This window comes from Muscardinus avellanarius (assembly GCF_963383645.1).
Source record: "Muscardinus avellanarius genome assembly, chromosome: X".
In the NCBI taxonomy this organism is placed as follows: domain Eukaryota; kingdom Metazoa; phylum Chordata; class Mammalia; order Rodentia; family Gliridae; genus Muscardinus; species Muscardinus avellanarius.
This window is the reverse complement of record NC_137792.1, coordinates 110,012,990-110,039,872: the sequence shown is the minus strand read 5'-3', so window position 1 is coordinate 110,039,872 and position 26,883 is coordinate 110,012,990. Positions and strand designations below refer to the sequence as shown.

Sequence of the window (26,883 nt, the reverse complement as noted above, 5' to 3'; positions counted from 1 at the left end):
TATGCTATAGAACTAATTGCACTATATTGTACTGTTTGTTATGCCTTCCCCACTTATCTATGAGCTTCTAGGATGATGAGGATGACTTATTTGTCATCTGTATTTGTTGTTTTTTTTTTTTCTCAGAACATAAGCACTGTGCCTGGCACATATTAGAAACACAATAAATGTTTGCCGGATAAACAATTTCTGTAAATATACTCTCCACTCAGCTCCATCTTTTGAGAGGAAGGTAAATCTGGCCACAGAATGAAGAATGGATTAGATAGCAGAGAGCTTTTAGAAAGGAAGACCAGTTAGTGGGTTCCAGTAATAATCGTGACTAGAGCTAATGAAAGGCTGATTTAGCACAGTGGCTGTGGTAATGGAAAGGAGGAAACAGCTGGGAGAAACAGCACAGAAGCACAGGGAGTCTCAGGGTGAAGAGTAAGGTTGGAGAGGATCCTGAGGTTTCAAGTCTGGGTGACCGAGAGGGTAATGATGCTATTAACAGAGAGGGGAGACAGGGAGAGAAGCAGATTTGGGGGGAAGATGAGGGTATTTGGAGCTAGTATTGTTCCTTTCTTTCCAAGTCAGACCTGCTCACCAGTCTCACCAGAGACCCAGCTCAGGCAGCAGATGAGTGGGCAATTCTGGTTCAGATTAGGTCAGATGAAAGACCACTCTATATGTACCCACAAGAGCCAAGACAGTATTTTCCAGCCTCCCAAGACAGTAAAGCTTTGTCTGAGATTTAGGGGTGACTGAGCCAAGGAAGATTTGTAGACTAGTCCATGTGTGTTGGTGGGGGGCGTTCAGACCCATCACTGTAAAGGATAACGGTTTTGAGAAGATGGTTGGGGAGCTGGTAGGGAACAGATTCATCCCAGGATCTAGGTGGTCTAAGGATTCTTGAGTGCGTGACGTTATTGGATACCCAGTGTCAGTTTCTATATCACACCACCTTACAGCAGCATCGAATCTCCTGGAGGTCTCAGCCCTGTCACTGAACACATTCGCCACACCCTCTGTAAAACCCGGTTTCTAAGGTTCTTTCCACCGGAAGCTATGACAGAAGGAAATGTGTGGGTGGGGAGGGGTAGAGAGTGAGGGGCCCAGGTTCCCCACACAGACTACACCCAAGGAATGAGGACCAAGTGCCATGTCGAAGTCATCATTGCCACTCACATCCCTCTTATTCCTGCAATTGCTTCTGCTGGAGGTGGGGCTGAACTCCACCGTCCTCTCTTCCGGTGTGAATGAAGACACCATGGCTAGTGGTGAGACCAAAGGAGGTTGGCGAGAGGGAGGCTATGGGAAGGGGTCATACAGAAATCTGGAACCTGCCATTCTCACAATGCGGGCAGAGCGGAAGAGCAGAATGAGGATTGCTGGGGAAGGGTTCCCGGCCTTACCCGATTCCTTCTCCGATATTTCCTCTTTCCCTACCTTGCTTCATTTTCTCCTCCACCTAGGTTTATCCATGGCTTCTGTGACCTCTGGCTCCCCTGGGGTTTCCACCCTGCCCTTGCCAGAAGTTCAGTGCTTTGTGTTTAATGTGGAGTACATGAATTGCACCTGGAACATCAGCTCCAAGTCCCAGCCTACCAACCTGACTCTGCACTATTGGTAAGAGAAGGGGAGAAGGGATTGCACAGGAGAGGGAGAGGAGGTGGTCTGGATGCGTAGAGAGACTGAATGGGGACCGAGAAAGAGGACAGTCAGCTGGGTGCAGTGGCACATGTCTATAATCCAAGTAATTGGGAGGCTGAGACAGTAGAATCGCAGATTTGAGGCCAGCCTCAAAAACTTAGCAAGACTCTGTTTTAAAATATAAAAATAAATAAATCTGAGTGTGGTGGTGCACACAGATAATCCCAGCATTTGGGAGGCTGAGCCAGGAGGATCGTGGTTCTCAGACAGCCTCAGCTACTATTTAGTGAGGCCCTTTGCAACTCAGTGAGACCTTGTTTCAAAATAAAAAATAAAACACGGCTGGAGGTATAGCTTGGAAGTAGAATGCCCTTGGGTTCCATCTCCAGTACTGCAATAAACAAACAAACAAATAAATAAAATAAAAGGAGCCACATATGCTTGTAATACCAGTACTTGGGAGGCTGAAAGAGGACAAATACAGGTTTGAGGACGGCCTCAGCTACTTAGGGAGCTCCCCTGCAACTTAATGATACCCTGCTTCAAAAATAAAAAATAGCCGAGCGGCGGTGCACGCTTGTAATCCCCACGCTTGGGAGGCTGAGACAGGAGAATCGCACAGATTCGAAGCCAGCCTCAGCTACTTAGTGAGGCTCTCAGCAACTTAGTGAGACCCTGTTTCCAAATAAAAAAATAAATTGGTCTGGGAGTATAGCCTGAAGGTAGATAGTTCCTGGGTTCCACCCCTAGTACCACCAATAAATAAATAAATAAATAAATAAATAAATAAATAAGGCTGGGGGTGTATTACTGAGGTAGACTGCCAGATGAGGGGAGGCTGTGGATATCCTCAGGACCCAAATTTACCCCCATTCCTCTTCCTTCCAACCTTTCTTTAGGTATGAAAACTTTAATCACAACAAAGTCCAGGAGTGTGGCCACTACCTATTCTTGGAAGAGATCACTTCTGGCTGTCACTTGCAAAAAGAAGAAATCTTTCTCTATCAAACATTTGTTGTGCGGCTCCAGCACCCGCGAGAACCCAGGAGGCAGGCCACACAGATGCTAAAACTGCAGAATCTGGGTAATCTTGAAAGACGTGGTCAAGAGGCCAGGGATAGCTGGGTGTGGTCAGGCTACTGCATGCCTGTAATCTCAGTACTTGAGAAGCTGAGACAGGACGATCACAGGTTCAAAGCCAGCCTCAGCAGTGTAGTAAGACTCTCAGCAACTTCGTGAGACCTTATTTACAAAAAATAATTAAATAACCAAAAAAATAAAAAGGGTTAGTGCCATCACTTGGATGTAGGATGCCCCTGGTTTCAGTTCCTGGTATCTAAAAAAAGGGGGGCAGGGAGGGTGTTGTGGAGCACTGGAGTCTGTAGAGTGGTGTTTTTTCCCTACTGCTGCACACAGGCAGAAAGGAAAAGGTAAGGGATTGGGATGGGGAAGGAGGAGGAAGGGATAAGGGGTATGATCTTCAAGATACGGACTCGTCTAGGCCAGGGGAATGACCGCACATGCACACATATCTCCAGTGATCCCATGGGCTCCGACGAACCTAACACTTCGCAACCTGAGTGAATCCCAGCTAGAACTGAATTGGAACAACACGTACTCGGGTCAGTGTTTGGAGCACTTGGTGCAGTACCGAAGCGACCGGGACCGGGACTGGACTGTGAGTAACTGGGGACATGAATTCAGTGCTAAGTCCAAGCAAGTAGGATAGGTCTCCGTAGCACAGGAGACCTCATCCCAAGCGCTTGTCCTTGGCTGCTCAGCCCACCCTCATCCTCCTTCAACCGCTTTCTCCATCATCACCTGTGAGTTTTCACCGTCCATGTGTTTCGTGACATTAGATAGACAAGTAAACAAAGGGAAGGTTTGGGAAGCTGAGACAGGAGGATTGCAGGTTTGAGGACAGCCTCAGCCATTTTTACTTAATTAATTAATTGATTAATTAATTTTTGCAGCTCTGGGGATGGAACCCAGAGGCGTTCGACCTCCGAGCTACACCCCCTGCCCACCTTTTTATTCTTTATTTTGAAACAGGGTCTCACTGAGTTGCGGAGGGCCTAAGTAGCTGAGGCTGTCTGCGAACTGGGATCCTCCTGTCTCAGCCTCCCAAATGCCGGGATTACAAGCGTGTGCCACCGCCCCCGGCAGCTCAGCCACTTTTAGAAAGACTGAAAATAGGTCAGGCGTGGTGGCACAGGCTTGTAATCCTAGCACTTGGAAGGCGGAAACAGGAGGATCGCACAGGTTCGAAGCCAGCCTCAGCTACTTAGTGAGGCTCTCAGCAACTTAGTGAGACCCTGTTTCCAAATAAAATATAAAATAGGTCTGGGAGTATAGCCCAGAAGTAGAAAGCCTCTGGGTTCCACCCCCAGTACCACCAAAAAAAAAAAAAAAGAAAAAGAAAAAGAAAGACTGAAAATAAAAAAGAAAAAGGGCTGTGGGGGGCAGGTTGTGTAATGCCTGTAATTGAGAGGCTGAGACAGAGGATTACAGGTTTGAGGTCAGCCTCAGCAACTTAGCAATGCCCTCAGCACCTTACTGAGATCCTATTTCACACTAAAAAATAAAATGGGGCTGGAGCTGTAGCTCAGAGGTAGATTGCCCCTGGGTTCAATCTCTGGTACCACATCCAAAAACAGAGTAGAAGGCACAATTAGAACTGAGAAGAACCAGAAACAGGTGCTATTCAGAGTTGGAGAAAACCAGAACTTGGAAAAACCAGAAAAGGTCATGGAAGTGTAGGCAGGAATATGTTTTATTGATTGATTGATTGATTGCGGCAGTGGGGATCGAGCCCCAGGACATTCTACTTTTGAGCTATACTCCCAGCCCTATTTTATTTTTATTTGGAAACAGGGTCTTGCTAGTTCAATGCAAGTCTCACTACTTGATGAGGTCATCCTCCAACCTGCACTCCTCCTGCGTCAGTCTCCCAAGTACTGGAATTACAATCATGCGCCATCACGCCAGACTGGGAGTATGTTCTAATCCTCAATTCTTTTAGATGCTCACTTTTCCTTCGCTCTCTTTTGTTTCAAGGAACAGGTAGTGTATCACAGACAAAGCTTCTCCCTGCCTAGTGTGGATAGCCAGAAACTGTACACATTCCGGGTTCGAAGCCGTTTTAACCCTCTCTGTGGAAGTGCCCAGCATTGGAGTGACTGGAGCCACCCAATCCACTGGGGAAGAAAATCTTCAAAGGGTAAAATGGGCGAAATATACGGCCTCAATCTGTCTTTTGCTCGATCTCCCTATCCCCATGTATGTCCCCAACTTGATGTTCCATCGCCCTACACTGAGCAACCTCAGCTCCTAGGAAGCAAAGTTTTTCTTTCTTTCTTTCTTTCTTTCTTTCTTTCTTTCTTTCTTTCTTTCTTTCTTTCTTTCTTTATTTATTTTTCTTTCTTTTTTTCTTTCTTTTTCTTTCTTTCTTTTTTTCTTTCTTTCTTTCTTTTTCTTTCTTTCTTTCTTTTTGCAGGTCTGGGGATGGAACCCAGGGGCATTCGACCTCCGGGCTACACTCCCTGCCCTATTTTTTTATATTCTTTATTTTGAAACCGGGTCTCACTGAGTTGCAGAGGGCCTCACTAAATAGCTGAGGCTGTCGGCGAACCGCGATCCTCTGGTCTCAGCCTCCCGAATGCTGGGATTACAAGCGTGCGCCACCACGCCCAGTTGCAATGCTTTTTTCTAAGCATTGACCTATATACCTTTATTTTACGATTGAATTGTAAATAATGCAATTTATATATTTATACTTATTATTTATTTATTTTTTTGGTGGTACTGGGGTTCCTCGAAGCCCTTCTACCTCCGGGCTACACTCCCAGACCTATTTTTACATTTTTATTTGGAAACAGGGTCTCCTAAGCCAGCGCACGTGGCTGGCTTCGAACCTGCGCGATCCTCCTGTCTCCGCCTCCCAAGCGCGGGGATTACAAGCGTGCGCCACCACGCCCGGCTATATTTATACTTATTTTGTCTAACTTTTTCTTGTGGTACTGGGGATTGAGCCCAGGGGAGTCCTACCTCTGAGTCACAACCCCAGCTCTACTCGATTTTATTTTCTAGTTTGAAAACAGGGTCCTACTAGGCTGCTGAGAGTCTTGCTATGTTGTGGAGGCTGTCGTCGAACCTTTGATCCTCCTATCTCAGCCTCCCAAGTCCCGGGATTACACGCGTGCGCCACCGTGCCCGGCTTGTCTAATTTATAACCTTTGTCGTGTGACTTTTTTTCCTTATATTTAAAGATTTTTGGAACTCTTTTTTAGACTTCTATTGCATCATCGTGAGATTCAAAGTGATACGCAAATACATGCACATAGCACTTGGTGTATTTCCCTCTGTATCCCGACCTTCTCCCCCTCCTCTCCCCCAGTCTATGTGAGTGAGATGAGTACTGATGTCTTCATGTGTGGACATAATACATGCACGGTCTCCTTCCTCAAGCCTCCTTTTCCCTCCCCAATCCTTTCCACTATTCTGCGCTCTCTCCTCATTTGACTGAAATCCTTGTGGTTGCCTATTTCCGTTCTAGCTTAGGGACAAGCGTGTTGTGTGCAAGGTTGGGTAGTGTGTTGCCAGAGTGCGGAGAGTGGATCGTGGAGGAGGCCAAAGGGAACTGGGGAGGGGTGGTTATGGAATGTGTAGGATTTTCCTACAGCATTCCAGAGAATGTGCATGGTGAAAATGGCCTTGGAACTGGCAGACCCCTTTGATTCTGTTTCCTCATCTGGAAAATGTAGATAAGTAATGGTCCTCCCTCTCGGGAGTTGTTGTGAAGATTAAGTGTAGGGAGTGTGTTCAGCGCGGTGCCTGGTGCCCACGTCGTCAGAGGGGTGCCACGAATGTCAGGCCCATTTTCCTGTCCTTTTCCCCACAGAGACTCCTTCGTCCTTTGCATTGGAAGCTGTGCTTATCCCTCTGGGCTCCATGGGATTGATTATTGGCCTCATCTGTGTGTACTGCTGGCTGGAACGGTGAGCTTTCAGGAAACCCAGAAAAACGAGGAGCGGGTGGCTGGAGAGAGTGGAGAAGGGTTGTTTAAGGGTCTTCGGAGATAAAGGGCGGGACAGCAAGGAACGAGGGATCACGCAAAAGGGCATGGTGACCGGAAGAAGCTACGGGCCCAGGAAAACGTGGAATCTAGCCAGGTTGCCGTAGAGCAGGCCTGTAATCCCAGTACTTGGGAAGGCTGAGATAGGAGGATCACAGGTTTGAGGCCAGCCTCAGAGACTTAGTGAGACTCTGTTTCCAAATAAAAAAATAAAAGCCGGGCGTGGTGGCGCACGCTTTTATCCCCACGCTTGGGAGGCAGAGACAGGAGGATCGCGCAGGTTCGAAGTCAGCCGCGCGCACTGGCTTAGGAGACCCTGTTTCCAAATAAAAATATAAAATAGGTCTGGGAGTGTAGCCCGGAGGTTGAAGGGCTTCCAGGAACCCCAGTACCAAAAAAATAAAAAAAATAAATAAATAAATAAAAAGGGCTTAGGGGGGTATAAGTCAATGGAGAATACCCCTGTGTTTAATCACCAGTACCACAAGAAAACAGAAAACGTGGAATCCCTTTGTTCCACGTGGGAGGGACCACTAGGAGAAGGAGAAGGGAAGACCTTTAACCTCTGTGCTCCTGCCCCCTCCTTTTCCCGCCCCCCCCCCCTCAGGACGATGCCTAGAATTCCCACCCTCAAGAACCTAGAGGATCTGGTCACTGAATACCACGGGAACTTTTCGGTGAGAACTCTGTCATGAGCATACTGCAGTCTGCCAACTGCCAACTGCCAGCCAGCAAGACCGGAGTGGGGGGGCAGAGTGGGGGGAGGGGACCAGTAGTAACTGTCAGGATGTGGTCGACCAAGTGGGGGATGGGCTAGAGAGAGGGAGACGCGGAAGAACAGATTATGGCTCCTGTGAGACAGATGGAAACGGTGGTGCTGGGGGCCCGGGAGTCTGGGCTTTCCTTCTATAATCACTGTGTCTGCAGACCTTGAGAGAGCCCCTTTGGCTCAGAGCCTGGGTCTTTTGCTTCCTGCCCCTATTTGATCTCTGACCTGGAGATATTTGTCCTTAGGCCTGGAGTGGTGTGTCCAAGGGACTGGCGGAGAGTCTGCAGCCAGACTACAACGAAAGGCTCTGCCATGTCAGTGAGATTCCTCCAAAAGGAGGGGCCCCAGGGGAGGGGCCTGGGGGCTCCCCCTGCAGTCAGCATAGCCCCTACTGGGCCCCCCCATGTTACACCTTGAAGCCTGAAACCTGAGCCCTGGTGCCCTGACAGAACCCTAGGTTCCTGTGGCCCTGCGTACTACTAACCTCCCCTCACCCACCTGCCCATCTGGGTCCATGTAATTTCCCCTTCAAACAATATCCCCTGCTAAGAAATGTCCCTACATGTTTCCCATCTCCCATCCTCTGGCCCTTCCTTTTTATAAGAATATTTTCTCCCTCCCTCCAACCTTCTGCCCCTCCTTCCCTCTTTCTGCTCACCCTTCAATGATTTCTGAATCAAAGAGAAATAAAGTTTCTGTTGACAATAATCAAGAATATCTGTCATTCCCAGTACTTGAGAGGCTGAAACGGGGATCTCAGGTTTGCGGTCAGCCTCAGCTACTTAGTGAGGCTGTCTGCAACTTAGTGAGACCCTGTTTCAAAATAAAGAATAAGGCCGGGCGTGGTGGCGCATGCTTTTAATCCCCGCGCTTGGGAGGCTGAGACAGGAGGATCACACGGGTTCGAAGCCAGCCTCAGCTACTTAGTGAGGCTTTCAGCAACTTAGTGAGACCCTCTTTCCAAATAAAATATTAAAAAAAAGGTCTGGGAGTATAGCCCAGAGGTAGAAAGTCTCGGGGTCCCAACCCCAGTACCACCAAAATAAAGAATAAAAAATAGGCCAGGCGTGGTGGCACACGCTTGTAATCCCAACATTTGGGAGGCTGAGACAGGAGGATTGCGGTTCGCAGACAGCCTCAGCTATTTAGTGAGGCCCTTTGCAACTCAGTGAGACCCTGTTTCAAAAAATAAAGAATAGCCGGGCGTGGTGGCGCACGCTTGTAATCCCCGCGCTTGGGAGGCAGAGACAGGAGGATCGCGCAGGTTTGAAGCCAGCCGTGCGCGCTGGCTTAGGAGACACTGTTTCCAAATGAAAATGTAAAAATAGGTCTGGGAGTGTAGCCCGGAGGTAGAAGGGCTTCCAGGAACCCCAGTACCAATAAATAAATAAATAAATAAATAAATAAATAAATAATAAAAAATAAAATAAAGAATAGCCGGGTGTGGTGGCGCACGCTTGTAATCCCCGTGCTTGGGAGGCGGAGATGGGAGGATCGCACAGGGTCGAAGCCAGCCATGCTGGCTTAAGAGACCCTGTTTCCAAAAATAAAAAAAATAGGTCTGGGAGTGTAGCCCGTAGGTAGAAGGGCTTCCAGGAACCCCAGTACCACACACACACAAAAAAATAAATAAAAATAAAGAATAAAAAATAGGACTAGGGGTGTAGCTCGGAGGTAGAATGCCCCTGGCTTCCATCCCTAGTACTGAAAGAAAGAAAGAAAGAAAGAAAGAAAGAAAGAAAGAATAAAAAATAGGGCTGGGAGTATAGCTCAGAGGTAAAATGTCCCTGGGTTCAATCCTCAGTAACACACACACACACACACACACACACACACGCGCGCGTCTGTTATTGTTATGTCGGGTGTGATGGTAAACACTTGGAATCCCAGTACTTGGGAGGCTGAGACAGAAAGATCACAGGTTTGAAGCCAGCCTCAGCCACTTAGTAAAGCTGTCAATAACTTAGTGAGACTCTATTTCCAAATAATAAAATAAAAAGGACTGGGGGTATAGCTTGGAGGTAGAATGCCCCTGATTCCAATCCCCAGTATTACAAAAAAATCAAAAATAAATGATAAAAAGAATGCCTGTCATGGGGTGGGGTCAGGGGAAGGGTGGGTGCGATGAGGATGCGAGGCATGGTGGGAGGAAGAGTGGAGGACATGTGGAAGTGGTAGTACTACAAAATCACTAGAACAGAGCACTGTTCTGGAAACTTCCTTTTCTTCAGTAAGTTTTCATACTCATTCCAGAGGGCAGTTTAAAGTTTGATTTCCCATGTTGCTCCCACTCCCAACCCATCCTTTACAGACTCCCACCCAAGTTCTTCTCCTTACTGCATCCTTTGCAATGCCTACTGCTTCTGATGTCATAATCCCTTCACTAGAGCCTCGGGCTCCGCCCTTAGGGCTGCTGCTTATCCATGCTGCCAAGAGCTCTCTCTGCCCCAGAGGCTGCTGAGCCTGGGCCTCTCAACTTATGGGCTCCATCTGCCCCTCCACTCCTCCAACCCTATGGGTCCACTTGGTCCCATAGGGTGTCTAAAGCACCCTCCTTTCACATGACTCCTCAGGGTGATCTCTGAAGAGTGAGATGACCTTGAGAGCATGTTTATCTTCATCAAACATGGAGGTGAGAGGCCCACACAGAGCTGGGGAAGTGTGAGGACAGTGGCGATGGCAGAGACGGTATGACTAGGGAAGGGCCTGCCTGCCCCATCTCATCTCTTCTCAGATGATCAGCAGTTTCTGGTAAATACCAATTGCTCGGTTCTAGTGTTGCTGCATTACACCCGCAGTAAAGTGGGGCTGCGTAAAACAGGTGAGGAGTTCGGGGAGGGGAGTAACAGCCAAAGGTCTGAAGCAGTAGGTAATCTCCAGCCCCTGGATCCTCCTCCTGACAACAAGGGAATGCCTCATCTCCCTCCAGCTTCCTCCAACCCCATTCTGTTTAGGATCACTGGTCTCTTGCTTTCACGCTTTGTCCTCAGCTGCCCCAATGACCCTGTGGCCTCCCTCCAGACACCATCGATCTGTGTGATGAATCGGGGACAATGAAGTTGCTTTTCCTGATGAAGACCCCCGGAGAATATGCCAGCAAATTCCTTACACCTCGAAACACCTACTACGTTTGTAAGGTGGAGCGTGGGGCACCAGGTAGAGGACTAGGAGCACTCCCCAGAGATAGAGCAAGGCCTTCAAGATGGCTCAGAAACTTTGTTCTTAAAATACGGTGACCTTGCCGGGTGTGGCGGCACACACCAGTAATCCCGGTATTCCGGAGGTAGAGGCAAGAGGATCACAGGTTCAAGGCTAACCTCAGCAACTTAGGGAAACCCTCAGCAACTTAGTGAGTCCCTGGTTCCAAACAAAAAATTAAAAGGGGGTTAGGGGGTATAGCTCAAAGGTAGAATGATCCTGGGCTCAATCCCCAATACAAAAAAAACAGGGCACCCTTAATCAGATCTAAACTGACAATATGTAGTCAACCTAAGAAAGGGTATTGCCAGCCAGGCGTGGTGGCACACACTTGTAATACCAGCCTTCGGGAGGCTGACACAGGAGGATTGTGGTTCATGGCCAGCCTTAGCTACTACTTAGGCCCTTTGTAACTCAGTGAGACCCTGTTTCAAAATAAAGAATAAAAAATAGGGCTGGGGATGTAGCTTGGAGGTTAGAATACCCCTGGGTTCCATCCCCAGTACTGCAAAAGAAAGAAAGAAAGAAAGAAAGAAAGAAAGAAAGAAAGAAAGACAAAGGGCACTGCCTCTATGCCAATAGGTTAGGTTCACACAAACTATGCCCTCCCACCTCATTCTAGGGTCCATAACTCACCCTAAGGTCCACACCTAAGTGTGAGGGGGGAATAAGATACACCATGGTGTTAGGATCCTGACAGGTGTTAGAGTCCTGAAATCTTGGGCTTTAGAAGGGTAGAGACCAGGTGGCAGAGACTGGGGAAGAGCACATGGCTGTGTTCACAGGAACCAGACTTGAGAATGCCTACAAAGCTTTTGTGCCCCTCCTGAAGAACCCAGCACCTGAGATGATTGGTAAGCAGTATGATGTGAGAGGGAGGAATATGGAGACTACTGTGCATGTGTGATTGAAATTAGAGGGTGGGATTAATATAGCATGGATAGCGAGAGCTAGAGGCTCATATAGGAGCTCACAGGAGCCTAGGAAAAGGGGATGGGGTTGGGTGTGGCAGCATGTACCTGTAATCCCAGCACCTCTGGAAGCTGGGTGGGGGGGTCACAAGTTTGGGACCAGCTGGAGCAACTTAGACCCTGCTTCAAAATAAAAAGAGCCGGGAGTGGCGGTGTATGCCTGTAATCCCAGTACTTGGGAGGCTGAGACAGGAGGATTGCAGGTTCAAGGCCAGCCTGAGCATCTCAGCAAAACCCTCAACAACTTAGTGAGACCCTGTCTCTAAACAAAAAATAAAAAAGGCTGGGAATGTAGCTTGTTGGTAGAACATTCAATCGACAGTTTATCCCCCCCCCAAACACACTAAATACAACTACAAAGGGCTGTGAGTGTAGCTCAGAGGCAGAATGCCCCCGAGTCCAATCCCCAGTACAACATAAGAAAGAAAGAAAGAAAGAAAGAAAGAAAGAAAGAAAGAAAGAAAGAAAAAGGAAGGAAGGAAGGAAGACAGGCAGGCAGGTGTGGTGGCCCATGCCTTGTAATCCTAGTACTTGGGAGGCTGAGACAGGAAGATCTCAGGTTTGCAGCCAGCCTCAACAATTAAATGAGGTCTTCTGCAACTGAATGAGAATGTTTTAAAATAAAAAAAAAAATAAGGCTGGGGATGTAGCTCAGAGGTAGCCTGCCCTGAGTGTTCAATCTCCAGCAACACACACACACACACACACACACACACACACACACACACACACAGTAAAAAATAAAAGCTGGGCATGGTGGTGCACACTTGTAATCCCAGCATTTGGGAGGCTGAAACAGGAGGATCGTGGTTCTCGGACAGCCTCAGCTACTACTTAGTGAGTCCCTCTGCAACTAGTGAGACCCTGTTTCAAAATAAAGAATAAAAAATAGCCCTGGGGGTGGAGCTCGGTGGTAGAATGCCCCTGGGTTCCATCCCCAGTACCGCAAAATAAATTAATTAATTAAAAGGCCAGGGGGTGTAGCTCAGTGCCAGCCTACTTTGCATGAGTCTGAATTTCATCTCTAGTATCTCAAAACAAAACAACAGCAACAACAACAAAAGGGAAATAAAGGGTGACCGGATCTAGATCTACGTTAGTGTCTGGTTTAACGCAGGCAGAGGGCACGTTCTCCTTCATTTCTCTGCCATCATCTCGGTGTATCTTCCTATTTTCACCCGTCGTGCCACTAACTCCAACTACTCATTGGGGTGACCGGAGGGCGACAGTGGGTAAGTCCTCAGAGGCGCGGGTGCCTGTGCTTCCTAGATGCCCTGCGCACACAGTGTGACATCCTGGAGAGGAGCCGAGTGAAGCTGCTTAGAAGCCTAGAAGCCAAGAAAGTCGCCGCAGCTGAATCTTCTGTGAACCTCCCAGTAAGACTCCCCAGATATGGCCCGCCCCAGTGCGCCCCCCTCCCTACCGGCCAACAGAAGACCCCCTCCACCTGGGCCCCCTGCCACAAGGAATTTCCTTCCGGAATCCAACACCTTTGCCAGAGACCTGCCCCCATCTCCTTTGCCCTTCCTTTGGCCCCAGTTGGTAGAAACCTTCCCTGCTGGGTTTTTGTTTATCTGCTGTCTTTCCCTTTCTAGTCCAAATCCGGACGTTCTGATGAAGATGGGCCCCCTCCCACTCGCAGGGGCCCACTTTATAAGACCAGAGCAGACTTTCTTAGGAGGGATAAACATCGCTAACTCAATAAAGTGAGGAGTGAGGGCAGTAACACTGGGTATGAAATTCCTGGAATTTAACGTGAAGTTCCTTTTTTGAGAAAGGCTCCTTCTCCCAGTATCTGCACTGAGGTTTCAGTAGGCCCCAGGCACCGTCGGAGAGGGCTGGGGCTAGCACATGGGTGGGGGCGAGGTAAGAGGCGCAGGCTAATACAATGAGCCTTTGAGGGATGGAGCAGGGGGTGGGGTCTCCTCAAACCAGACTACCTCCCCGAGGGAGGCCTATCGCACAGCCCGCCTGCTCCTGCTGGGGTTAGGTGACCCTCCCCGACCGCACTCCACCACCGCCCAGGCTGAAATTCCCCGCCCCCACCACTCCGGCGCCTTCGGGCAGTCCTTCCCCGAGTCGCCCAGCTCCCTCCCTTCCCCCTCCACAGAGGGGGCAGCAAGGCAGCAGAAACCAGAGCTGGTTATAGGCATTTATTGAATTTATTCATTTATTGATTTGACACACTTCCCCACTCCAATCTAGCACATGATACAATCTGGGTAGGCCAGGCGCTGACACAGGAAATGATGGGAACCCACAGCAGGGTGGGGGAGGGGACAAGGCAGAGGGCCCTAGGGGAGGGGCTGCTTTGGGGGCTGGGGTGGAGAAGGAGCCCCAGATGGCCTCCCTGGCAGGTGCTAGTAAACCTGATCCACATCCCGCCCCCCATCCCTGCTCCTTTCCCAGACCCTCAGCCAAGCTCCCCAGCTTCCCCTTCCCAGTTCCTCCCCTCCCCCCTGCCAGCCACCACACACACTTCCACATAACCCCTGTAGTCAGGGAAGGGGAAGAAGGGCAGGGACAGCTGTCAGGGGCCTTGAACAGGGAGGTCTCTGTACCTAACTTTACCACCCTAAATCCTTCCCTCCTCTTCTCCCGGCTCCCGCCCCTGCCCCCTCCAAGGCCCCACGCTAATTCCAGGCCTTCCATGCACTTTCTCCCAGCAGCGGGGATCCTTGCTGGGTCACACAAGAGTGTGGCTGTACCCCAGACACCACACTCCTAGGCACGAGTTGACCTTGAATGAGGGGACCTGCCTCCGGTTTTCCCTAGGGAAACTCCAGCCTAATTATGCTGAGACCCTTTTCTAGACCTGGTCCAAACAGGAGCTCTTCCCCACGTTCACCAGGGCTCCCACCTCTCTCCCTGGACTCCCCCCACCCCTGTGTTTCCCTAATATCTTCTGTAGTGTTTGTATCATGTCACTATGACAAAGCCTTCAGAAAGAAAGGAAGAAAGAAAGAAAAAGCACTCTACCCATCACTAGCACCTCGCCACTGTTAAAAGTCTCTAATATTTGTGTTTATTTTTCATTAAAAGTTTATAAAAAGCCTTTCTGATATCTGTAGCCTTCAAAAAAAAAAGGTGATTGGCCTGGAGAGCCACTCCAGTGCTCAGACCTTGGCCCTTCCCGGTCCCCCCCCCAACTTCCCCCTACCCACCCCACACCACTGGCCGAAGGGGCCACTGCATAAAAATCCCAGGCTCAGCCTAGCCTGGCCCAGCTCAGATAAGACTCTCTACAAAAAAATCCTGCTCCCAAAGGCAGGGGTAAGGCCACTGGTGACTTCACATTTCTGACAGCATCGCTGGCCCCTGCTACAAAGCCTAGGGGGTGGGAATGGGGAAGCCGAGGATGGCTCTTGAGAAAGGGCCTTATCCCCTAATTGGCACAGTGAGAATAAACCCTTTGCCCTTTCCCTCGCCCCTCCCCCCTAGTCCCCATATGGGGCAGCTTTATCTTTATAATTTCCTGAACACCCGGGTGCGACTAGACCCCACCCTAGCTCTAAAGCAGGGTCCCAAATATCTGGGGAGGGCTCGAGGGAAAAGAGTGGATATGGACGCGCCTGGCTCCGCCGTGGCTCAAGGATCTGTGGGAAGAAGAAATGGAGGACATAATAAGGGGGTTGGTAAGTGGTTCATCTCGGGCAGGCCAACTCCCTACTGTCCAGATGCACACTGAGGAAAACAGAGACAGCCCCTCTTCCCCGCTACCTGGTACTACTGAGGGGCTTGGAGGGCCCGTTTGGAAAGTATGCTACTCTCATGTGACATCCTCCCTCTCCAATCCCCCCAGGAGAGCACAGGCCACCCCTTATTTTAAATTGCTCCCTGGATCAGATCATGGGGTTATAACTGGGCATCCCGGAGCCGACATGATTTCAGATGCCTCAGGGACTGGTGGGTACCATACCTGGCTCAAAGTTGAAGTCCAGGCCCTCGGCCCCATCCATGAGGTCACTGATGATGTTATCCATGTCACACTCCAGGTTCTCCATATACATATCGAGATCTAGATCCTGAGGCATTCTGTCTTGGCTTGTAGCTTCGGTAGGTGTGAGCACAGGAACTCCCAGAGCCTTGGGGATGGGAGTACCTGCCATGACTGCAGGTGGTACCATCATAGGAAGGGTGGGAACCAGACTGCTGGGGCCTGGAGCCTCTAGGGGCTTGGGACATAGGCCGACCCCTGTGGCCAACTTACTGGAGGAAGGTATCCCCCCCAGCAACAGAAGTGTGGGAGCCTGGGACAGAATCGGATCTACCTGGGTCATGAGGACATCAGCAGGGGGCGGTGGTGTATCAGAGGTGAGCAGGGCCTCCAGAGATTGGGAGCTTGAGAAGCACCCTTCTCCTGCTGACATGGACCCCTCTGCTGGGCCGAACAGCGAGGCGCTGTAGGTGTGTAAGGGGCCAGTGACCCCAGGATGCTGCAAAGAGAAGCCAGAGAGACTGCTCCGAGATAGCAGAGAATGGGGAGATGTGAGATTGAGCCCATCCAGCAGCTCTAGATCTTCATTTAGGGCGTGAGGGACGCCCCCTGTGTAGCCGGTGATGGAGGCTGCTATTTCCTCCTCTGCCAGCACCTCAGACTCCGGCCTTCTGGGGGACAGCCGGGTGCTGACACTGCTGGCATTTGAACCGCTTCGTGGACGGAAGGCGGTCCACACATCGGCTTCTTCACGATTGCGAGAGCAAGGGCTGCCTGACCACTTGGAGAAGTGACCCATAGGGCTCGTCGGAGTGGCACCTTCAGGTGGAGCTGGCAGCACAGATGGTTTCTTCTTGGGGGCCTTGCTGCGGCCCCGGAGTAGCTTGCTGCTGCTATCCATGGAGGCAGCCCGGCGGCGGGGCGCCTTCCCACTCTTGCCTCCTTCCGGGTTCAGCATCCACCAAGAGCTCTTTCCAGTGGCCTCATTGTGCACCTTGATGAACTTGCTGTGCAAGGACAGGTTGTGGCGGATGGAGTTCTGGAGGGGACAGAGGTAGCAGGAAAGGGTCATGGGAGGTGGGTAGCTGACAGTCTAGTCTAAAGGGAGACTGGGACCCAGGAATGGGGTTTGGGTCCTGAAGACTCAGAGAGTGTCAGATCCAGAGGGGAGGGAGGGGAGACTGTACACGTTTCCCCACGGGGTGGGGGGAATCATAGACAAATTAACACTATATGGCAGAGGGTCTGGATAACCAACCTGGGAAAGTTCCCCCAAGATTGGGGGGATGTCCTTGGGACTGATGGAAACAGGGAGCCATAATATACCTAGCTCAGCAAGAACTAGGTTCAGATTGGAAAAAGCATTCCACAGCTCCACCCTTTCCTTGAGCGCAGGCTTAGGTGGAGATAATATTGACAGTGGTCACACCAGCCCAGGACTGACCCTTGCCCTGAGCTAGTTTTCTGAATAAGGCTGGGGGGCCAGAACCTCAGCACAGGTAGAGCTCTGGTTCACACTGTGTATTTGGGCCACCGATCTATGAATAGGATGGGAAGATTGTTGGTGGCACATGCCTATGATCCCAGTACTTGAGAGGTGGAGACAGGAGGATTGCAGGTTCAAGGCCAGCCTCAGTAACCTAGCAAGACCTTTTTTCCAAACAAAAAATTAAAAATAAAAGCTGAGGGTGAGCCAGGTGTAGCGGCACACGCTTGTAATCCCGGTACTTGGGAGGCTGGGAGGAGGATTGCAGGTTTTCAGCCAGTCTCAGCTACTTAGTGAGGCCTTCACAACTTGGTGAGACCCTATTTCAAAATGAAAAATAGAATAAAGAATAAAAATGGGTGTAGCCTGGAAGTAGAATGCCCCTGGATTCAATCCTCAGTACTGAAAAAAAAAAAGGCTGAGGGTGTAGCTGAGGTAGAATGTCCCTGGGTTCAACCCCCCAGTACCAAACACATAGCAATTTCCCCTCTGAAACCCAGCCTCATTTCTGCTGATCAGTGACCTACACACCCCTCAAATGCACTCCCAAGGTGCAATCTCTCCCTCCCTCTTTTTCCTAGGAAGAACCTCCTCTTTGTAAGTTCTGCTAGTTTGTCAAGACCAACCTTAAGTCCCACCTCTTTCATAAAGTGGTTGCTTGACTTTGACAGCCAAATTTCTTGCACAGTATTTTTGATCTGTTCCACACAATTTCCCCCAATTTATATTGTGTGGTTTATGGTTTTTGTAATTAGTCTCATCAAAGGTAAGCACCAAGAGCATGGACAATGCCCCCCCATCCCCACAGCCCTGCAACAGTGGCCCCTGAGATGGCCAAGCCCATGGTGCAGGAAACACACTACATAATCAATATCTGTTGCCCAATTAGTGGGTAGCCCCAATGATGGTGGTGAGGTGACCTTTGAGGCTCTGTCAGCTCTTGGATGCCTTGGGTATTGGAAGTCAGGTGTTTTTTTTCTTCCTCACTGGTGACACTCTGCTTGGGATCCATCTTTTCTCCCCAGTGGCCCAGGGAGCAAGATCTAGATATACAGGACCCCCCTGCCCCCCAAGCTTATTTTTACTGGATGCTTTAGGCTGGCTAACGCCATGGTTTGGGTCTCCACATCAACCTCTTGCCTCTTCCCTACCTACTTTTCCCATCTCCTCTTAGGAATTTCTACATAATCTTGTCACCCTCAGGGGCATTGGACCTCCCATATGGAGCTCTTTGGAAACTGTAGAAACTGAAGCAGTTGGAGCAACTAGGAGGCTGGGGCTATGGACAGTTAGGAACCCCACACATGTCTGACTGGTGCTTTAAGATAAGGGCACCTTTTGCCTGGGGAACACTGCACAGCAGCTTCATGTTCCACGGCTCTTTATCCAAAGAACACCTTGTCTCCCTATGACCCTGTGGTCACGGTGCCCCAACTACTCTGGATGCTTCTACCTCCTTAGAGGAGTCCCACTTGTCCATCCAGCCTGGGCTTTTAGTAACTGATGGTCACAGTGACTTCGGGCACTGTGACTTGCCCCCTTCTCGTTCTCTAACTCTGGGTCACTGAGAAGCCCCATTCCTTTCCCTATTACTTAGTACCTACAAGGCCCATTGCTCATGCCCTCTTCTTTAGGCCTTGGGAATAGCATGTGGTTGAAGTCAGAAGTGGGAGAGGTCAGAAGCCTCTTAAAGGTTTGAAGTGTGTGTGTGTTGGGGTGGTTGCTAATTGTTCCCCAAGCCACCTAACCTAAGCTCTCTGGTCCTAAGTGAGTGCCGCCCCCTGGTGGGGTGGGAGTAACCTTGGCACATCACCAGGGAAGCCAATTCAAGCTTGAAACTTCCCCCATGGGAGGGGTGGGGGCCTAGGAAGCCCCAGACTCGGCCTGATTTGGTTTTGCCATCATTCTAAGGGAAGCCGAGCAGTGCTTTCCTTAGAGAGATAGGATTTCAAGGTAGACCTGAGTTCAAGTCTTCATCCTGCTAACACAGTCCATGGGTTTCCTAACCTTTCTGTGCTTTAGCTTCCTAATAGGCCAAGTGTGGAATCTCAGAAAGGCTGTGAAGATTAAAAAAATGAAAAACATTTAAAAACTATTTTGGAAACGATAAAGCCCCGCGGAAGTGTAAATCCTAAAGAGAGACTGACTATACTCCCACAGTATAACTAACAACGCGTGGTTATTTCTTCTACCCTGGAAAATGAACCTAAGGGAAAAGAAAAACAGCTGTGTAGGCTGGGTCCAAGGAGGGGAGTTCTTTATGAGCCGAGACTGTGGCGTGGCAGTCTACTCAGAAATAGTGCCAAGGGTCTCAGTCAGCTGTCCTCTCTTCTGTTCTGTCCAACCCCTATGCACGCTGCACACCAGATCCCGAATCTCCCATACCTAGGGGAAGATAATTCTCATTCCACCCCTGTACTTTGTTGTCTGCTGGCTTCACCTTCTACGGTGGTATATGTTATCAGTAGGGGTTGAAGCTCCCCGATTTTGTGACCAGAGCCCCTATTTCTCAGGGCATTTTCTCAGAGGACCTCGTGAGGTCTTTTCCCACAGTTCTTTGAGGAAGGCCAAGGGAACTCCCCAACCTTGTGCTCTAAAGTCAGAGCCCTACCTCCTTTTTACATGAGTAATATTATTCCTCAACAGCAACTCAAGTCTTTTTCCCAAAGCAGGAACAGCCCCTCACAGGGGAGAGTTTCTTGGCATTACAGGGTAAACAGAGGCAGGTAACAGCTTACAGCCCCTCTTTTCTTCCTAGTGCGGAAGATCAGCTACTGCTCCCCACGAATATGGCCCTTTTCTACCTTTGCCATCCACTCCCTCTTCTTGGGTAGAGCAGTCGCTCTCCATCGAGTTATTGGGAGGCAAGCAGAGAATCCAAGTAATCCCACAGGAATGGGAGAAAAGGTGTTGGGGTGGGAGGGAGGGAGGAGGGGAGTCTAGGTTGGTGCGGGGAATCCACACAGTTCCTGCTGTACATAGGATAAAGACTTCTCTGTGGGAATAAGTGTTTGGGGAAGCCCAAGCCAAAGTGCTGGGAGTGTTGAGCAGCAAGCAGAGAATTCCATTTTCTCCAGGGCAGGGACAGTGTCTTAATTCATCGGTGATCCTCCAGCATCAAGCTCGGAGTGTGGCACTTACTATGTACTAAGTAAATGTTTGTCTAACTGACGATTGGAGGTGGATCTCCAGGCTGCTCAAAGGGGTGTGTGGGGGTGTTAAAGGGGGCCCCAGAGGAGGAGGAAGGGAGCTAAGGAGCCCGAAGGTAGATGGCCTTGGGACGAAAGGTAAAGGGGGTCATAGTTACCTTCCATCCTGCTGAGCTGTTGCTGTCGCCCTTGTCCTTGAAGTAGGGCACAGTGCGGACCATCCACTCATAGATCTGGGCGAGTGTCAGCCGCTTCTCCGGGGCGCTTTCAATGGCCTGGCTGATGAGTTCTGCATATGACTGATTTCCCCAGGCATTCCGGCGGGAGCCTCCCTTCCGAGGACCTGTTACAGCCCCCAGGATCCCCGGCCGGGGGCCCCCTGCCGGCTCTGGGAGCCTTGAGGGCAACAGGATCGGCTCTGAGTGCCCCTCCGTTTGTACCTTCTCCCCCAGACCTGGCTCCACCTCGGACGGCTCGGACGGCTCGGTAGCGAGCTCTGGTCTAGGAAGGGGCCAGGTGCAGGAGCGGGGACGGCTCTGGGGTTCGAAGTCGGGATCGAGGTCTATGATCGCCGCAGCCTCTGTGGCTGAATTCTTATTCCCTGGATCCATACGTGGAGTTGGACCTCCGCAGCTCAGCGTTCAGTGGAGCCTGCCACCGTCCCTCACCATGCCTCCCCCCAGGGGGGAAGCACCAAGGGCCAGGAGGCACATTCCTGCCAGTCCCCAGAAAGTCACGAACTTCCCCCTCGCCCCAGGACGCTAGCCCCCAAACTGTCCTTCCACACAGTTCTCCGATCCTCTGCCCGACTACAGCCTGCAGCCTCAGAGCTCTCTGCCGAGACACCACCTGTAACCTCCGCCTAGCGAAGGCACTTTTTCTCCAACCTCTCACTCAGCTTCCTGCTCTTTTAAACCTGAGGCACATATCCCCTCATACATTGCGCTCCCATCACCGAACGTCTCCTCAGCCGCAGTTCCCTCCCCCTTTTAAGTTGCTGCCCCCCGGACACTCCTCCCAAATTTCCTCCACCCGGATCACTGCCCTCCCCCACGCCCCGCTCCCCCGCGTCACTCGCCCCTCCCCTGGCTCCCCCTCCCCCCGCCTCCTCCCTTCTTGCCACTCTTAATAGGGTCAAGGTTCTTGTAGCCCCCGCCTCCCTTATTCCAGCACCGATCCCCCTATCAGACCCCCCCACCCCCCGCCCCCCGGGTTTCCCTTTTGTTTTGCTCCAAGCAGCAACCCCCGCCTGACGTCTCTGTTTACCAGTCGCCGGGGCAGCCATCTGCGCACGCGCCTGGAGGGCCAGTTGGGAAACCGAGTTCTTCAGTTTTGCCACCCTGGTCAGTCTTGAGGACTACATCTCCCGTCCTACCTCGGGACCAGGAGCCCGATACGCGCGGCAGGAGAGCGGCGTGGCAGGATATGGGGAGGTGGAACTTTAATTATTAGAGGTCGTCGGGGACTTTTTCTTTGCTTAAAAATCATTTTCCTCCACCCCAACCCCCTTTCCACCCTTGCCCTTGTGTCTTGGGGTCGCCTAGGTGACGGTGTTGACAGATGCTAGATCTTTCCCTCCTTCGGTTACGAGACAGCACAAGGAAAAATTAATAAGTAAGTAAGCAAGCAGATAAATAAATAAAGCTGTCTTTACAAAATGCGGAAAACCCAGAAAAAAGAAGGAAAGCACTTAGTAGAAAATAAGATGTGCGCTCGCTGGGGACTTGGGTGGGTGGCTAGTGCCACTTAAGCAAATGCTTAGCTGATGTTCGCGGTCCCCCTCCACCCCTTAGAGCAGTTTACTGACTAGAGCGAGGTCTCCCAATAGTTTCCTTCAATTCGCTCTTCTAACCTCCTCTTTAACATGGATACTTCCCTCGTTCCCTTCTTCAGTGGCTTCGCTTCTCATTCAACAGGTCTCAAAGGGAACTTTTTATCTGTCTGGCTCCCACACCCCTACCCTCTGGCTACTCGTAATCTCTGGATTGGGTTAGTGGTTACCCTGGCCTTCTCAGCCTCCCAAGCTAGGCTTCCTTTCACCTTTTCATCTGAGTTGCTCCATCCAGATCCCTGTTCGGGAGACCTTATTTATAAATTGCAGACTCCAAGCCTGGTGCAATGGCAGCAGGTCTGTAATCTCAGCGACTAGGGAAAAGCTGAGGCAAGAGAATCCAAAGTTTCAGCAGCAGCAATTTAGCGATAACCTGTCTCACATAAAGATAAATAAATAAATAAATAAATATTTTTTGGTGGTACTGGGGGTGGAACCCAGAGGCTTTCTGCCTCCAGGCTATACTCCCAGACCTTTTTTATACTTTATTTGGAAACAGGGTCTCACCAAGTTGCTGAGAGCCTCACTAAGTAGCTGAGGCTGGCTTCGAACCTGCGCGATCCTCCTGTCTCAGCCTCCCAAGTGCGGGGATTACAAGCGTGCGCCACCACGCCCGGCCATAAATTGTTTTAATTGGACCGCCTTCTTCCAATCTTTTCCCCACTACAGTTTATGTCCCGTGCTGCCAACAATGGTTACCTTTCTAAGAAGCACACTTGGTGATTGCAGCTAAAATGTATGGAGTACTTTTTACGTGTCAGTCACTGTGCTAATTGCTTTGCCAACGTTAGCTCACTTATTCCTCACATCAACCCTGGGAGGTAGGTACCGCTATTATCCCCATTTTATAGATCAAGGCACTAATAATACTCAGAGATCAAGTGACTTGCTCAAGAAGGGAGGAGAACTGGGACCACATCACTTATGTGTGATCATTCCATTTCCCTCCTCTGATTTTCCTGGTTGCTTATGTGATAAAGTTCAAACTCTCTGCCAAGGCTCTACAGTTTCAGGTCCTTTCACACTTTTCTTGCCTCATCTTTAGTTAGGCATTTTAAGTTTTAACCAGCCAGGCTTTCCTGCAATTTCCTGGAAATATCATGCCCTTTATTTTATTTTTATACTTGTATTAGTGTATTGTAATTATCTGTCAGAGTGAGATTCAAAGTGCCATTTATTTATTTATTTATTTATTTATCTTCTGCTGCACTGGGGATCAAACCTAGGACCTTGTGCATGCTCTGCACCATGCCCTTTTATACCTTTCTCCCTGCATTCTGTGATGCCATCACTCTTGTGATACCCACTTCAACTCTCTCTCTCTCTCTCTCTCTCTCTCTCTCTCTCTCTCTCTCTCTCTCGTGGTACTGGGGCTGGAACCCAGGGGATTTCTATATTTGGGCTATACTCCCAGACCTATTTTATATTTTTATTTGGAAACAGGATCTCACTAAGTTGCTGAGAGCCTCACTAAGTAGCTGAGGCTGTCTTTGAACCTGTGCGAGCCTCCTGTCTCAGCCTCCCAAGTGTGGGGATTACAAGCGTCCACCACGCCCGGCTCTTCAAGTCTCTTATTTTGGAAAACTCCTATCTAGCCTTTCCCATCTCCTTCAAATACAGTTAGTTCTCCCTTTATCGCATTCCCCAACACACTGAGCAGGCTTAACTTACATAGCTCAAACCATATTTGTTTACTTTTCTGGCTCTCCCAATAAACTTTGAGCTCTTTGAGGGCAGAGACAGTTTTATAAACCTCTGTGACTTCAGTTTTGAGTGACACAATAAACATTAAACATTGAATGAATGAGTGAAAGGAATCAGAAATCCAATAATACTCCACATGGACATTTTTTTTTTTGCAGTACTAGGGATAGAATCCGGGGCATTCTACCTTTGAACTACACCCCCAGCCCTATTTTTTCTTTTTTACTTTGAAACAGGGTCTCACTGGGTTGCAAAGGGCTTCACTAAGTAGCTGAGGCTGTCCCCAAACCACTATCTTCCGGTTTCAGCCTCTACACTTGGACATTTAAAAACTTTTTTTTTCATAACTGGGGATGGAATCCAGGGGCATTCTACCTCCAAGCTATATCCCCCAGCCCTATTTTTATTGTTTATTTTCAAACAGGGTCTCAGTAAGTTGTGGAGGGCCTCACTAAATATCTGAGGCTGACCTCAAACCTGTCCTATCTCAGCCTCCCAAGCACTAGAATTACAAGCATGTGCCAGCACGCCTGGCTTTAAAAACTTTTTATTTTATTTTATTTTTATTGGTGCATTGTGATCATTCATCTTAATGGAGTACAAGATGGTAGAGGCATACATGCACACATCACCCAATTAGCCCTTACCCAATTTCTGCCCCATTCCCTTCCCCTCCCTCTTTCTCATGTTTGGCTTAGTGATTGACTTTGATTAAAAACATTTAAATAAATATATCATGTGTATTCTCTGCCTGACCATGTTCCAATTTTCCTGACATACAGCAAGCTTACAGGGACTGTATTTTTTTGTGTGTGTGGTACTGGAGATGGAACCGAGGGGCATTCTACCTCCAAGCTATACCCCTGGCTCTAGTTTTTGTTCTTTATTTTTGAAACAGGGTCTCACTGAGTTGCAGAGGGCCTCACTAAGTAGCTGAGGCTGTCCGTGAACTGTGATCCTCCTGTCTCAGCCTTCCAAATGCTGGGATTATAAGCATGCACCACCATGCCCGGCTTTTTTTTAACTGGGGACTGAAGCCAGGGGTATTCTACCACTGAGCCCCACCCCAGACCTATTTATTTGTTTATCTATTTTGAGAGAAGATCTTGCTAAATTATTAAGGCTGGCCTCCAACCTATAATCCTCCTGCCTCGGGCTCCCAAGTACTGGGATTACAGCCATGCATCCCCATGCTTGGCTCAGGGACTATAATTTAACTTGTCTACCATTTGCAGTGTTGCTTGGTACATGTTCTGCGATACTGAGGGCTACCTCTCATGAGAAAGGATATCTGTGCAATCAGGATTTTTCTCAGTGTCAGCACATTTGGCCTTCAAACTGATATCAACTTGCCTGTGGTAAAATAAACATCTTGGTTTTCCACACTCCAGCATGCATTTACCTTCTACCTGTCACCTAGGCGGTACACAGGAGGCTGTATTTTCTTACCTGAGGTCCACACTAGAGAGATGGGATATAGTTGCTCATGACACCTGCAAATATTCTCTGCATAAGTTCCTTCCTCCTGCAGCCCAACCTGCAGTACCTGGTAAGTGGTTTGTGAGTGGTAAATTCAGTTGAGGCAAGAACCCGGTGGACACCCAGTTACAAGGAGCTCTCTTCAAACTGAGACAGGTGTGGTGACAGATGTTGCAGAGTTGCTGAGATGGGGAAATGGCGGGGCGGGGCAGGCACCTGTCCTGGCTTGAGTTATATCTTGCATTGTCTTTGTGCATTTGTTTGAAAAGGTCCACCTCTCCACTAACTCATGTCCATCACTTTTTTGAATTTCCAAAGTTTAAGAGTTACATGCTCTTGGAGATTCTCCCCAACTAGCCCAACCTGACAGATCACTTACCTATTTTGCACCTCCTGAACTTCTATGAACTTCGTTGATATTCTTTAATTTCGTGCTTTGGGTTACATGGCTTTTCATTTCATAAGGGTATAACAGCTCCCCTGCTAGATTCAAACCTCTGCCATCAATCAAGAGATGTTGGTTGAGGCTTCATGAGATGAAAGTAGGTCTTGAAATCTTATACAGATTAGAAATGGTCATAGGTCACAGGACCAGATGTTTGAGGAAGGTGAGCACAAGGATTGGTAGGATGATAAAAACACCATGCCTTTAAAGCTAGGGAGGTCAGGGTAACTCACCTCGTTGCTGTGGGAGTGTTAGACTGCACGCCAGTCAAGAAACAGTTAGCAAGGTGGCCTTGGAAAATAGAAGAGACATTGGTCAGAAGAAAAGATTAACAGGAGACCTTCAGAAAACCACTGTTGTCATAAACTATGAACAGATGGGAGGTACAGGCTTCTCTCCCAACTGGAACTCCAGTTTATGTTCTCAAATGCCTCCCCATTCGCCACTTGCCTTTTCCTCTTGAAGATCGTAGGGGTTTGGCTCTCTTGCCTTTTCCATTGCCACCACCCACTCTTCTACCAAGGTGCCATCCCCCAAGCCTGCTGCCAAACCGGCTTTATTCATTTGAATTGAGGTACACATTTCTCCACCTCTTTGTTACCCTGCCCATTTCTGAAAAACAAAACAAAACATATAACCCCCATCTAGAATATTTTTTGGTACTAGGGATTGAACCCAGAGCAATTCTACTTCTGAGCGATACCCCAACCATTTTTATTTAGAAAGAGTGTCTCATTAAGTTGCTAAGAGTCTCGCTAAGTTGTTGATGCCGGCCTTGAACCTGCGGTCCTCCTGTCTCAGCTTCCTAAGTACTGGGATTACAGACATGGGTCACCGTGTCCAGCTCCTCGCTTAGAACTCTTACAGTAATTTTGATAGTAATCACAGGAAAAGATGTAGTGGGGAACATAAATAAGAACAAGACCATTCCAGGATTACTTGCTCCTGATTTCCTTCCCCAACACACACACACACACACACACACACACACACACACACACACACACGCGCGCCTACTATTTTTCAGGGACCAGGTTAGCTAGGTGCTTTCACAGAAGTACACCCCAGACTGGAAGACTCAGATTTTCGCCCATAATAGATTTGAGTTGGCACCACAACTAAGTTTGAGGAATTTCAGTCCTTTTGTTTTCTTTCTATTCTTTTTTTCTTTTGGGGAGGGCAATGGGGATTGAACTCAGGGGCCTTCT

At 49.3% G+C, this 26,883-nt stretch overlaps 3 protein-coding genes across 3 annotated transcripts; 2 read left to right on the top strand and 1 right to left on the bottom strand.

Annotated features, from left to right (window-relative positions):
* Positions 1-1,141: 1,141 nt before the first annotated feature.
* IL2RG (interleukin 2 receptor subunit gamma) lies at positions 1,142-7,906 on the top strand (the record flags this gene model as incomplete). The annotated part of the gene is made up of 8 exons (XM_080718990.1): positions 1,142-1,259; positions 1,455-1,608; positions 2,532-2,716; positions 3,171-3,310; positions 4,690-4,852; positions 6,533-6,629; positions 7,314-7,383; positions 7,721-7,906. The coding sequence occupies 8 exons, from the start codon at positions 1,142-1,144 to the stop codon at positions 7,904-7,906; spliced, it is 1,113 nt and encodes a 370-aa protein (XP_080575116.1).
* A 2,176-nt stretch (positions 7,907-10,082) lies between these two features.
* Positions 10,083-13,341, top strand: LOC308278732 (uncharacterized protein CXorf65 homolog; the record flags this gene model as incomplete). Its single annotated transcript, XM_080718721.1, has 6 exons — positions 10,083-10,107; positions 10,210-10,296; positions 10,497-10,631; positions 11,459-11,527; positions 12,914-13,020; positions 13,240-13,341. 6 exons carry the CDS (start codon positions 10,083-10,085, stop codon positions 13,339-13,341), a joined length of 525 nt encoding a protein of 174 aa, XP_080574847.1.
* Positions 13,342-15,540: 2,199 nt separating this feature from the next.
* On the bottom strand, positions 15,541-20,827 carry FOXO4 (forkhead box O4; the record flags this gene model as incomplete). Its single annotated transcript, XM_080718989.1, has 3 exons — positions 15,541-16,620; positions 20,375-20,491; positions 20,657-20,827. The coding sequence occupies 3 exons, from the start codon at positions 20,825-20,827 to the stop codon at positions 15,541-15,543; spliced, it is 1,368 nt and encodes a 455-aa protein (XP_080575115.1).
* Positions 20,828-26,883: the final 6,056 nt, after the last annotated feature.